We start from the raw sequence: 14,156 nt of genomic DNA, 5'->3' as shown, positions 1-14,156 counted from the left end.
ACACTCGGACTTTGTCATTTGCCTTTATCCATCTGTCATACGCATCCCGAACTATTCAGTTTGCATTTGAGCTGGGGTTTGGAGGACATTCCTCAGTTAAAACAAACCTTAAATCATCAATTACCAGTATTGTGTTTAGGTTTGATTTTCAAGTTGCGTAATTGTCGCCCTTTAACTTCTCAGAAGCGAGTAATTGTACTATTGAGTTTGTCATGCTGTGATATAAAGAAAATTCTATTAGTGATTTGACTTAATCCTGTTTAATCAAATCAGTTTTAGCAAATGTAATAATGTACCCAAATCATTATTAATTTGCAACGGTACTTTAGTGAGTTAGAGCAACTGCTACCGAGGGGTACCCCGCACAAGATTTCTAATAAAATTTTGCATTATTTTCATCCTTTTCCAAATAAATCTCATTATTTTTCGTAACAGCCCTGACGTTAAGTTGGGTCGTTACAGTTGGTATCAGAGCCGAGTTATGGGATTCTGTAGACTGCTTACATCGTAAGCCAAAGAGTCGCCCATGACTGAACGGCAAACCCTCGTCACTTCCAGGTACGCTTTATGTATTGTCAAAAATTGAAACTACATTGGTTATCCTGGATGATATTTTTTTGTGCGCTTGTCAATCAAAATTAATGGATAATGCATGTTGCTTAATGTATGAATATGAATTGTCGAGTATTGATATTTTGATTGACTATCGTGTGTAGTTTTATATACTTGTCAGTCATGAAGTAGTGTAGAATACACGTTGTAAGAGAAAAATTTTATGAGGTAATTAATTGTGGATCAGGAACGAAACAAGCGAAAGGATGTCTGGCCAAGTAACAAATTGGGAGGTAAACGTGCTCGAAGCGGGCCGGCAAGGGTACAAGAGAACCCATCTTTGGGGGCCCCACTTCAAGAACAATCAGTGAATGCGAACCCAAATCCGGGGATAGGAGTTTTCCCATCTGGTCTACCGAGAGCAAACATAGATACTACGGAAGTACCTAATATGACTATGATGATGGGACTGATGCAATCTATGGCACAGACAAATGGGCAATTAGCCCAACTGATCCCGACCTTAGCGCCAAGTGCCAGGTAGACGACCTATCACAACCGAGGAGACATTGATGCATCAGAAGAAAGCAAATATTTTTGGGCTTTCAAACGTCGGGACCCCGAAGTATTCGAGGGAAAATCCAAGGACCCTGTCGTAGCTGAATTATGGTTGTCGGCTATTGATGAAATGTTTCGATGCATGAAGTGTCCGGAGGAACATAGACTGAGTGCGTGACCTATTTGTTACGCGAAGATGCTAAACTGTGGTAGCAATCAGCCTCCCGGGCGATTGCTGCAGAAGAGGATGACATCACCTGGACACAGTTTAGAAAAGCGTTTCTTCGAAAAGACTTCAAACCAGTGGTGCGATATAAGAAACAACGCGAATTCCTGAGCATAGAGCAGGGAAACAGGTCAGTAGAGGAGTATGAGCGAGAGTTCACCCGTCTGTCCCGTTTCGCCCCATTAATGGTCTCAACGGAAGAGCTAAAAGTAGAATGTTTTGTTATGGGTTTGCGGCCTGATATCCGAGGGGTGGTGTCAGCTCACGTTCCACCTGACTACGCAACGGCACTCCGTCTGGCCGAGACACTCGATGTTAAGAAATATCCAACAGAAGACACCCAAACACGTCGGTTGACCAGAAGAGAAAGAGAGAGCAGACGTCACCTACCTCCTCAAAGGTGTCTTGGCACCCGACTAAGACAAATTTAAACCAAGAGCGCAGGCAACCAAAGGCTTGCCCACAAAACACGCCACGTGACAGACCGCGTTGCTCGAACTGTGGGAGATGTCACCCAGGACAGTGTCGATTTAAGAACAGGGTATGCTTCAACTGTCACCAAGAAGGCCACGTTGTCGCGCACTGCACCCAAGGGAGAGCAACTAGTACCAATAGACCCCTTGGTAACCAATTGACCTCAAACCTGAGGCCAGCTCCGCAAAAAGGGCGAATGTATGCTACCACTTGTCAGGAGGTAGAAAACTTCAACACTACAGTCACAGGTATGCTCTCTATTCTTGGGTACTACGCACGAGTCTTATTTGATTCAGGGTCAACCCACTTTTTTATCTCCACTAATCTTGTAAAACACGCAAGAGTAGAAGTTGAACCGCTAGGGTACGGGTTGTCAGTGGGTACCCCAGCAGGGGTAAGTATGGAAGCCTTCGAGAGGGTAAAGGATTGCCAGTTGTGTGTGTCAAACCACACGATGGATGTGACGCTGATAGTCTTAGATATGACCAATTTTGACGTCATCTTAGCTAAAAACCATGCAACCATCGATTGCTTCAACAAGGAGGTGGTGTTCAGACCTCCTGGTCAGCCAAGCTTCAAGTTCAAGGGGACCAGGGAAAGAACGGTCTCGAGGATAGTCTCGGCATTAAAGGCAAGGAAGATGTTATCTCAGGGTGCTTGGGGGATATTAGCTCATGTGGTGGAATTAGGGCGAACTGAGGCGAGCATTAACTCAGTGCTAGTAGTGAGAGAATTCGTGGACGTGTTCCCAGAAGATCTCCCTGGCCTACCCCCAGAGCGTGAGATGGAATTCGAAATTGTACTTGAGCCAGGAACAACCCCTATATCAAGAGTCCCGTACAGAATGGCCCCTGCTGAACTGAAAGAACTAAAGTTGCAACTTCAAGAGCTACTAAGCAAAGGCTTTATACGACCAAGTGTGTCTCATTGGGGAGCCCCAGTGATATTTGTGAAGAAGAAGGACGGCTCTATGCGCTTATGCATGGACTATCGGGAACTTAACAAAGTGACAATTAAAAACAAGTATCCTTTACCCCGAATCGACGACCTGTTCGACCAGTTGCAAGGAGCAGTGGTGTTCTCAAAGATTGATTTACGGTCAGGCTACCATCAATTAAGGATTAAGGAGAGTGATATCTCAAAGACAGCCTTTCGCACAAGGTATGGATATTACGAGTTTAGGGTAATGTCGTTTGGTTTGACCAATGCTCCAGCAGCATTTATGGGGTTGATGAACAAAGTGTTCAGAGAGTTTTTAGACAACTTCGTGATCGTCTTCATCGATGATATCCATGTGTATTCCAAGACTAGGGAACAACACGAGGAACATCTCCGGAAAGTGCTGACCACTCTGAGAACGAACAAGTTGTTTGCAAAGTTCTTCAAGTGTGAATTATGGGCAGAACAGGTGGGATTTCTTGGGCATGTAGTTTCAAGCATGGGAATCACCGTAGATTCAACAAAGATTGAAGCGGTGACGAATTGGCCTCGCCCGACCACAGTGACGGAAGTACGAAGTTTCCTTGGACTAGCAGGGTATTATCGGCGGTTTGTGCAGGATTTCGCCAAGATCCCTCACTGAGTTGACCAAGAAAGGAAAGTCGTTCACCTGGAATGAGCAGTGCGAGGTTAGTTTCAAAGAACTCAAATAGAGGTTAGTATCAGCCCCGATGCTCACTGTACCATCAGGAGATGAAGGCTTTGTAGTGTACAGTGATGCTTCAAAAAGGGGGTTAGGATGTGTCCTCATGCAACATGGGAAAGTTATCGCCTATGCTTCACATCAACTAAAAGAATACGAGCGAAACTATCCTACCCACGACCTAGAACTCGCAGCAGTGGTATTTGCATTGAGAAGGCTTAGAAGTTGGAATTCACTTGTCTTAGATGAGAAATATTACACTTGAGTGTTCTGCTCACATAATTAATTTGATTGTGAATGAAGGGCTTAAAGATATGCATGACTCCATTTCTAGTGTTCGCAATGCTATGAGGTATGTTAGATCATCCCCAAGAGATTGACAAAATTTAAAAATCGTGTTGAACAAGAAATATTAAATGTAAAGCACTTGTTTGTTTGGATGTGGCGACTCGATAGAATTCCACTTATTTGATGCTTGATCATGCCTTGAAATTTGAAAAAGCTTTCAAAGTATTAGTGGAAGAAGAATTAGATTATGTTGATTACTTCAAAGAGGAGATCATGGAAACAAAAGATAGGTCACCAATTTTCTATAATGTCACTACAAAGATAAGTGGTTCTTTATATGTGACTTTTAATTCTTATTTTCATGAACTTTGGGGTATTCAATAACTTTTAATTCAGTGGAGTACAAATGTGAACTCTGTTGTAAGTAACATGAATTCAAATATGAAAGTTAAGTATGAAAAATATTGGGGCTCAGTGGAAAGAATTAATAAGTTGATATTCATAGCAGTTATACTCGATCCTCGTTAAAAATTGGATTACATATCATTTTGCTTTTCGAATATTTATGAAGATGTTATGGCTAAAGTGATGGGGGATGACATAAAGAATTATTTAATTCGTTTGTATGATTACTACAAGTTTGATGATAATGCTCGATCATTATCAATCTGAATCAAGACTCACTTCTAAGTCCATGAGTATGGAGATGGACACAATTGATGAAGATTATTTAAGTGGTTCAATATTAGTATTATCAAGATACAAACGAAGAAGAGAAGAGCAACCTTCACTAATGATGTGGATCGATTGATGTCCCACATTGGATGGGGAGGAGAACAAATCACCCTTTATAAGGGTGTGGAAACCTTCTCCTAGCAGACGCGTTTTAAAGCCTTGAGGGAAAGCCCGAAAGGGAAAGCCCAAAGAGGACAATATCTGCTAGCGGTGGATCTTGGTCGTTACAAATGGTATCAGAGCTAGTCACCGGATGATGTGTCGGCCTTCTCGTTGTTCCCCGAAGGGGGGTAGACACGAGGCGATGTGCCAGTAAAGACGCTAGGCCTCAAAGGGGGGAGGATTTGGGGGCGGTCCCACATCGATTGGATAAAGGAACGAGTGCCAGCAAGGACGCTGGGCCCCGAAGGGGGGTGGATTGTGATGTCCCACATTGGTTGGGGAGGAGAACAAATCACTCTTTATAAGGGTGTGGAAACCTTCTCCCAACAGACGCGTTTTGAGGACTATCTGCTAGCGGTGGATCTGGGTCGTTCTGACCCTAGTGAAGAACTTCGGGGGGTAGACACGAGGCGGTGTGCCAGTAAGGACGCTAGGCCTCAAAGGGGGGAGGATTTGGGGGCGGTCCCACATCGATTGGATAAAGGAACGAGTGCCAGCAAGGACGCTGGGCCCCGAAGGGGGGTGGATTGTGATGTCCCACATTGGTTGGGGAGGAGAACAAATCACTCTTTATAAGGGTGTGGAAACCTTCTCCCAACAGACGCATTTTGAGGACTATCTGCTAGCGGTGGATCTGGGTCGTTCTGACCCTAGTGAAGAACTTTGGGGGGTAGACACGAGGCGGTGTGCCAGTAAGGACGCTAGGCCTCAAAGGAGGGAGGATTTGGGGGCGGTCCCTCATCGATTGGATAAAGGAACGAGTGCCAGCAAGGACGCTGGGCCCCGAAGGGGGGTGGATTGTGATGTCCCACATTGGTTGGGGAGGAGAACAAATCACTCTTTATAAGGGTGTGGAAACCTTCTCCCAACAGACGCGTTTTGAGGACTATCTGCTAGCGGTGGATCTGAGTCGTTCTGACCCTAGTGAAGAACTTGATGATAGTTTTGATGTTTTGGCATGGAAAGAAAATGAGTTTAAATATAGAGTTTTATCGAAAATTACCCAAGATGTTTTAACCGATTCAGTGTCGACTGTATCTTCTGAATCAGCATTTAGTACGGGTGGGAGAATTCTTGATTCTTTTAGGAGTTCGTTGACACCTAAAACAGTGGAAGCTCTGATATGTACACAAAATTGGATCGGTAGAAATTTAGTATCGTTATATATTCCTCAACAACTTGAAGATTTGGAGATTTGTTCTAAGATTGAGACAGATAACTCCAAATCTATTTATTGTCTATTTGTTAAGATGTATTATATATTGTTATATCACAATTTATATTTTATTTTTTAGATGATTTAAGACTTCCACCAACGTCATGCAAGAATAATTATTTTTCAATTTAAGTAAATATTTGAAGTTACACTATGCTTTATCCAAACAATCTTAAAACAGTATTAACTTTCAAGATGGTATTTTTCTTTGGTAGGAATTAAGAATGCAAAGAGAGTTGGATAATTTTAAATTTTTAGGTATTTTGTTGAATGTTGTAACTTTGGAATTAATTCATTGAATATTATTTACATAGTGAATTTTTAGGCATTTTGTTGAATGATTATATATTGTGAAGGTAGATAATTTAATTAGATGTGATAACTTTAGAATTGATTCATTGCATATTCTTTACATATTTATAGATATAATATGAATGCAACATAGAGTTTTGATATTTTTTATTTAAAACTTAGTAGTAATTGTTTTATCATTTTAGGTCATACAAATTAAATTTTTAAAAAAATTTTTGGACCAACCCTAACCCAACCTGAAAATAGAGGGTTGGGTTGGGTTACTAATCCAACCAACCCGAACTTTTGAGTTGGGTCAAAAAAATCCTCCAACCCAACCCGAACTATGTACACCCCTAATTTAGGTTGAGTAGTCTGAGTTGGTTGAGCTATCAAATTATACAACACACCCCAATTGGACGTTCCTCAACCCAAGACATGATGAGTCGAAGTCTAGATGCCAAACAAACTTTCATATTAACAACAATTAGCCTATGATTTTTTGTTTGTCTTTTAATTTTATAACAATTTCTTCCATAAACTTTATTATATTACAATGTAGTCCAAGTACTTTTAACTAATAATAAATTTATATTTTGTTTAAAATTTTTTCAATTTAAATTAATAGAGTTCCCAACCATAATTCTTTTGAGTTGTTGGATTTATTTATTCAAAAATTTTAAAAATAAAAATAAAATATTAATTTATAAAACGTTATCTATTTATTTTTAAACATTTTATTAAAATTTACCATTCAATTTCAACTTATTTTTTGATGAAAAATAATTATAAAATAAATATATGTATATATATATAATTCTATCATAGACAAATGAATAATAAATTTGATTGAAACTCAACTTAATTTAATTTAAAATAACTTGATTGAATTAATTATAAATTTTAATTTTTTATATATAAAAAATATATTAATTAATAATTTATTATGGTAAAGAACAAGACAACTATTAACTCGGTTCTTTATATATATTTATATATATTATAATATTAAAAAATATATCTTAGTCGTGTCTGGCGCTTCCTTTAATTAATTATAATGCAATCCGTCGGTCAACGGCTACATGTGGAGCATCACAATCTCCGCCGCTATTCCCAACTATATATAAATAAATAAATAAATAAATAAAATAATAATAATAATAATATAAATTAAAGCGATTGTTTTATAGAATAATTATTAAAAATTATAAATAATATTATATTTTTTAAAACTAAATAACAATATTTTTTATAATTTAAAAGAAAAAAAAAAACCGTAACATTATTAAGGAGACGGAATCAATTTGTCGTGTCTCATGACATCAATCCAATACAAGATGGAGTCCAACATCTTGTATTTTACGGTGAACCCTAACCGGTCGGACTTGGCTCGACTCGCCACCATTTTTTCCGGCAGCCTAAACAAGCTGTCCAAGAATCCCCAATTTGCCAGCTCCCCCATTTCCGTCGCAACCAGCCCTTCCTCCTCCACTATCTCCGCCCACACCGTCCCTTTCTCCGCCATAGCTGCCGTATAACGAAACTCCGGTGAAAACATCCTCTCGTCCTCCGCCCCCACCGTCACACCAAGCTTCTCCGCCACCGCCCCCCATATCTCCTTCCACGTGAAGCTCCACCCGTTGCACACGTTGAATGCTTCCCCGTCTGTGAGGGCTGTATTTTTACACGTTACAGATATTAAATTTATATTTATATTTATCAATCATGAATGAAATTGTCTCTTAAAAAAAAATTATATTTATATTTATGACAGCTCGATGTAGTGTTACGTACCATTTATTTCAACGGCTTTTGTTGCGGCCCACACGTGCTGTTCCGCTGTGAGCCGAGCGTCGGAGCTGTCGATATAAACCTCCTCCCAGCAGGCCGCCGTGCCGCCGAATACAAATGGCATCTTCAACTTCTTGCAAATAGCGCCATAAACACACAAACTCCCCATAAAATTAAAGAAAGTCCGGTTCGAACAACCCAGTATCAAACCCGGTCGGAGAATACTCCACGCCACCACTCTCCGGCGGCCGGACAGCCGCTCGCGGAGGAGATCCTCCAACACATAGTAAAAATTATTCCCGGACTCCGCTCTCGGGCTGTTCTCACTATAAACCACCTCCCCTCCGCCGCTGCCGGTGGAGCTCGTGAGAGAAGCGTAATGCTTGACCCCGGTCTGCAGAGAGACGTGGCGGAGGGCCGGCGCCGACGGGAGAATAGCATCGAGGGCGTTGGCCAACATGGCCTTGTTCTGGTCGGAGCAATCCTGGGAATCGAACCGGAGCTGGGCGGCCCAAGTGATCCAGAACATGTGGGTGACGTGGCCGAGGGGTGAGAGGTTCAGGTGAGCCGAACGGCGGTCGAGCAAATCGCAAGAGATGAAGTGGAAGTTGGGATCGGAGATGGGGCTGATATTATCCGGCCGCCGTGCGACGCCGTAGACTTTCCAGCCTGCGGTTGAGAGAAGCATTTTAGCCAACTCTTTTCCGACCAACCCGGTGACTCCGAATATGACAGCTACCAGTTCGCCATTGGCGTCTAAATTTGTGTTCATTGATTCGTCCGCCATTGATGGAATTATTCGAAAGCTCAAGCCTTTCTCTTTAAGACCATGATCCGTTTAAGCTCATATAATACGTGTACATATATATATATACGCACACACACACATATATATATATGTTTTTATGTTTTGAAGATTTGGAGAATATTTCTAGAATCTAAACTACTCAATAATGTTGCTTCAAATTGGAATATCTTATATTGACAAATTATATTAATTTAATGTTTTTAGTCGTATTAATGGGTGTTTTTTTTAATTAAAAATTGTTATTATTGTCGTTGATAATCAAGAAAGACATCGTCTATCTATATATATATATATATGAGTTAATAATAAAAATAGGGTAAAGTTTTTATTTTTAATTATTATATTTTAAAATGTAATTAAAAATGTGTATTTTTTTAATTGAATTAAAAATGTAATTTATCCTATTTTTTATTATAAAATAAATGGTGTTATTTATCTGAATCAAATTTGATGCTTTAAACAAAATTTTTAAATATACATAAAATAATGTAACTTAAAATCTCAATTTTTGAATGAATTTGGAACAGATCTTTATTTTGAAAAGAAAAAAAAGGTCCGAATGTCATTTTAATTAATTAATTAATTAATTAATTATATATATATATATACCTTCAAGGTTTTAAAATGGGTCTAACGCGAGGAGGTTTTCACATTCTTATAAGAAATGTTTCGTTCGGCTATTCAACCGATATGAGATCTCACATCCTCATTGGCATACCGCTCGATGTCATAATCGGTTGAAGAGGAAAACAAAGCATTGCTTGTAAAGGTGTGGAAACCTCCCCCTTAATAGACACGTTTTAAAATTGTGAGACTGATAGCAATAACTAACAGTGGACTTGAGAAATTTTAAATGGTATCAGAGACAGATATCAAGTGGTGCACAACAAGGATGTTGGCCCTTAAGGGTTGTGGATTGTGAGGTCTCACGTCGGTTTGAGAAAAGAACGAAACATTCTTTATAAGCGTGTGAAAACCTCTCTCTATTAGACGTGTTTTAAAATCGTTAGGCTAACTACGATACAGTTTAAATACTCCTTGCTCCAAACACTCTTAAGTAACGTAATACTGATATCAATGAATTATTGACGTACGTGTTAATTGGATAATTTTTTAAATTTAATTGAAATTGGAGAATAATATGTTTACATTAGGGGGGAATTTATAATTTAATTTAAATAATTTAATTAAAAAAGAAAAGCAAACAAGCCTATGATGGAGTTTGTCTTTTGAAGTTTCCAAGAGAAAGATTTACTCCGGAAATGAAGGGGAAAGTATTGCTTAGTTTATGGGAACTTCTTTTTATACCATTTTCTCACCTAATCAACTTCCTACTTTATTCAACACCGTCTAAGAACGAGCTGGAACTCACCTGTATGAACAAGAAAGGAAGAGTAAGAAGAAATTTCTCTCAAATAATTAAATTGAATCAAGAACAGATATTATATTCCCCGTCCCTATCTTTGCTTAGTACAAAACTAATTTATTATATATTTATTTATTAATTTACAGACTATGTCATAAAATTTAAATTTGATTATTTAGAAATAATGTCGATATATTTTTGTTAATGAAATATTATTGAATTTATTAAAATGTTAGGTATATAAAAATTATATTAGAAATGAAAGCAATATTTTAAAAAATATATAGAAAATAATGTTTTAAATATTTTTCCCAATGCAAAATAAAAATAATGTTTAAAATATATTTTTACGAATAATATTTTTTTTTTTGGGAAAAACCCATTTTGAAAATAGTTTCAAATAATTTGTCCGAAGGGGTCAAAATGCAAATATGTAAAAGTTTGGGACCGGTTCAGGAACAAAATTCTAATGCATTCACCAGAAGCTTCGCTAGACCGGAACTTCTCGTTGGAGAAAAAGGAAGGCACTGGGAAAAGAAAAGCTTCTGTGAAATTCGCGGGAAAGGGGAGAAGCAAGCCCTAAGAAATGGCGGAGAAATTGGCTCCAGAAAAGCGCCATAGCTTCCTCCACAACGGTTTTCTCTCTACTCTTATCGATTGGATCTTCTGATTTTTCAATTTGAACGAATGAATTCAATGTTGTATGAGTCTTTTGATCTCTGTGCTCGCTTGGTTGTGGTTTTTCAGGTCAGAAAGTGTTTGAATGGGATCAGACTCTGGAGGAGGTTAACATTTATATTAATTTGCCTCCAAATGTTCATTCGAAGCAATTCTACTGCAAGATTCAGTCTACGCATGTCGAGGTTGGCATCAAGGGCAATCCTCCTTATCTCAATGTCGGTATCGTTGCATCTTGAAGGATTTAATTTTGAAATTTTGATCTATTGCTTCGTTTATGATTGTACCAATTGCTTTCAATCATTGATTTGCAGCACCATCTTACTTGCCCTGTGAAGACGGATTCTTCTTTCTGGACCTTAGGTGATTGCAAATGCTCACTTGAATGACTAAATGGAATCTTGATTGTTATACTTATACACCAAATAAATTTCATGGGACTGAGTTTTGGTGTCTCTTTTTTATCTTCCCCTTTTAATTGCTCCACTTTTGTCTATTTTGTAGTGTAATTGTTTTGGTTATTTTGGGTGGCAGAGGATGACATAATGCACATTACACTGCAGAAGAGGGACAAGGGTCAGACATGGGCTTCTCCTATACAGGGTCAGGGTCAGCTTGATCCATACACCACTGATCTAGAGCAGAAGCGCCTTATGCTCCAGAGGTTTCAAGAGGAGGTCTGTTTTTTTTTTACTCCAGACTTTTGATGTATTCTAGATAATATGCTTATGCTTTTGTGTTTTCCATGTTTGTTTTGATTTATGTACTTTTTGTTTCCCTTCTTGAGCATGTTTAGTGTTTTTATTCGAAGATCGATTGTTTCAATTATCCCAATAGATTTTTCATCCTACGAGGCTAGGTTTTAGTTGTTGGTGCTCATGGTTAGGAGGTTTATTTTATTGAGTAAATAGTTAGTGAGATGTTCTGATAACTTCTCGATGTTGATTTCTGGGACGAAGCTAATTTGCCTTGTCATAATTATGAGACAGATGGAGAGGCTAACCTGTCTGGAAAATCATATTCACGTTGTTGGCCTGATAAGAAGAATTGGAAAGCTTTCTATAAAATGTTAATGATTTGACAGTTTTGCAGTATAGGCTTGGTGGACTGAGTTGCTGTGTGTGAGCTGCAGTTCCAGAGGTCGTTAAGAATGTAGCACAACTTATGAGAATCCCTGCGTCCTCCTCCTCCTATCCTTCAGAAAAACTTCTTCTCTGAACTCAAACATGAGATCTCCAACTTTTATCTTAACTAATGTAGGGTAGCTGAAACATTCTTCCAAAGTTTGCTTCGGATAAGAGAGGGCCTGGACTAATCTATACATCACTAAGGACCATTGAGAGCATACTCTGCAAGTGTTCTTTTGTTTTTTTTTTCTTTTTTTCAAGCCCATATCATTTGAGACATCTCTAAAAACTTATTCAGGGGCACTGCACCCAACAATTGTGAGAAAAAAACTCCCAACTCAATAGACTAACTTTATGTTCGAGTGATACATTATCTCCTTTCCTTTAGATAGAGGTCTCCTTCAAGGCACTCATGGGATGACTTGAACCTTTGACGTGCTCTTGTACCAACTGATGTAGGATAGATGACCTGATTTTTCCACTGTAGAAGCTGATATGAGAGAGGTCAATTATGTCTTTACCTCATCCACAACCCAGCTCAAGAGTTCACCCTGTAAGGCTACTCCATTTTGAGCCTATCTTTGGAGACAACCTATAGAACCCAATGGAGTGGAAAGAAAGGCTCCCATAACTCTATACTGAGTTTAAGGGATGGTTTGCATCACTCGTATTTTTAAGCTTTTAGTTTTATTTTGGATGGAATAGGAATAACTATTGGGTTGCATTCAACCTTTGCATATGACGTTTCTTGTCTGATTCTGGTTTAGTAACTACAAACGTTGTCTACTCTGAATATCAAGTCAACTCACACGGTGAAAGGTAGTTCATTAATTATGGATGAGAGAGTTGTTGGATTATTGTTAATTACTAAAATTTTATTAGGTGCTGGTTTTATATATCGGTTTTATATATCCCGAATCGGCAGTGTTGTTATGTCTTTGTATGGCCTACTATTGTAAAGTTATGATATCTTATAAATACACAAACACATTTCTTTTCCTACAAGATGTCAGAAGTCCTGAATCAAGTGTCAGTTATGTTGTGAAATCTTGAAACTTAATCTGTATTACTTATTTCTCTGCAGAACCCTGGATTTGACTTCTCACAAGCTCAGTTTTCGGGCAACTGTCCTGATCCAAGGAGCTTCATGGGGGGAATTCGCTTAGGTTGACGAAGATAGTTTTGCATTTATAACTTGCAAGGGCGTGACATTTTGCTAATGCTCGGTAAATAATGTGTAGATTTTCTACCGGTCTTGATTTATGCAATCCATATAATGACTGCTATTGGGAAAATGATGTGTACTGGGTTTTCATGTAATCGCTGCAATGAACTGAAAATATTTATGTGATATAAATTTAACTTCCAAATATTTTGTATTATAGTTTAACCTTCTATTTGGTTTGATATAAACCAGAGTTCCAAATTTGATCGCAGATGCAAGTTCATGGTAAAAATAGCGAACCTGGTACCATCATTCTCTATATATTTGTTTATCCAAATCCTATTCAGTAAAATATGTTGAAAAGGGACCTTGTTAGTTTAAGTTCCCCCCTGGCCAACCAAATTTTGTTCCAAGTATGATGAGATCCTGTTTAGAGTCCTAGTTCATGCATAACAGCTCATGTTGAATGCCCAAAGTGAGTGGATGATAACATTATTCTGCTGTGGACTATCTTCTTGGTGTTGGCTGCCAGAACCTTTAGTAAAATGAAGGGTACTCCTTTTCCGGTTGCCTTTTCTTACGGTTCCTCCAATTCTTTAAGCAATAATTTAAAAAGCATGGGAATTAGAAAAGGGAAATGCTGCGGCGACGGTTGTGAATGCAGTTGTTGGAATCCCTCAAAAGTGCTGATTTAAATTTAAGGTAGTATCAGATTCCTAACCCAACCATTCGATCAGAGACGTTTATTGATGTTTTGCCTTTTTTGCTTTGTGCTTTCAGATATTCCTAACCTAACCATTCTGTCAGTGCCATTCATTGATATTTTGTCTTTTTTGCCTTGTGCTTTCAGATTCCCACCTCTCAAAGGACGGACAACTACTCCACGGGTATGCAATTTCTGATCCTTTTCTCTCTAGTGTTCTAAACTCTAAAGCAGAAGAAAGCCACTTTACGGGTTGAAGACTTCAACTCGTGAGGTTCTGTGCGTATCTTCTTACTTTTGAGAGTTCCTGATAGTATTTTAAAGCTTTTTTTTTTTTTTTTTTTTTTTTTTTTTTTTTTTTTTTTTTTTTTTTT

At 38.4% G+C, this 14,156-nt stretch overlaps 2 protein-coding genes across 2 annotated transcripts; one reads left to right on the top strand and one right to left on the bottom strand.

The window, feature by feature from the left end:
- Positions 1 to 7,429: 7,429 nt before the first annotated feature.
- Positions 7,430 to 8,752, bottom strand: LOC111464842 (3-oxo-Delta(4,5)-steroid 5-beta-reductase-like). The gene is made up of 2 exons (XM_023109090.1): positions 7,939 to 8,752; positions 7,430 to 7,818 (listed from the first exon to the last, which is right to left on the bottom strand). Exons 1-2 carry the CDS (start codon positions 8,720 to 8,722, stop codon positions 7,430 to 7,432), a joined length of 1,173 nt encoding a protein of 390 aa, XP_022964858.1. The 5' UTR covers positions 8,723 to 8,752.
- Positions 8,753 to 10,586: 1,834 nt separating this feature from the next.
- Positions 10,587 to 13,296, top strand: LOC111464843 (nudC domain-containing protein 2-like). The gene is made up of 5 exons (XM_023109091.1): positions 10,587 to 10,744; positions 10,857 to 11,005; positions 11,102 to 11,150; positions 11,322 to 11,464; positions 12,999 to 13,296. Exons 1-5 carry the CDS (start codon positions 10,696 to 10,698, stop codon positions 13,083 to 13,085), a joined length of 477 nt encoding a protein of 158 aa, XP_022964859.1. The 5' UTR covers positions 10,587 to 10,695; the 3' UTR covers positions 13,086 to 13,296.
- The last annotated feature ends 860 nt before the right edge of the window (positions 13,297 to 14,156 follow it).

The sequence above is a fragment of the Cucurbita moschata genome, unplaced genomic scaffold (genome assembly GCF_002738365.1).
Source record: "Cucurbita moschata cultivar Rifu unplaced genomic scaffold, Cmos_1.0 Cmo_Scf00031, whole genome shotgun sequence".
NCBI lineage: Eukaryota > Viridiplantae > Streptophyta > Magnoliopsida > Cucurbitales > Cucurbitaceae > Cucurbita > Cucurbita moschata.
This window is presented reverse-complemented; position numbering and strand designations above follow the sequence as displayed.

Coding starts and splice junctions, on each gene's coding strand:
- LOC111464842 (XM_023109090.1), bottom strand. CDS start 8,722: ATGGCGGACGAATCAATGAACACAAATTTAGACGCCAATGGCGAACTG. Junction 7,819..7,938: donor AAAAGCCGTTGAAATAAATG/GTACGTAACACT, acceptor GTAAAAATACAG/CCCTCACAGACGGGGAAGCA.
- LOC111464843 (XM_023109091.1), top strand. CDS start 10,696: ATGGCGGAGAAATTGGCTCCAGAAAAGCGCCATAGCTTCCTCCACAAC. Junction 10,745..10,856: donor CCATAGCTTCCTCCACAACG/GTTTTCTCTCTA, acceptor GTGGTTTTTCAG/GTCAGAAAGTGTTTGAATGG. Junction 11,006..11,101: donor GCAATCCTCCTTATCTCAAT/GTCGGTATCGTT, acceptor ATTGATTTGCAG/CACCATCTTACTTGCCCTGT.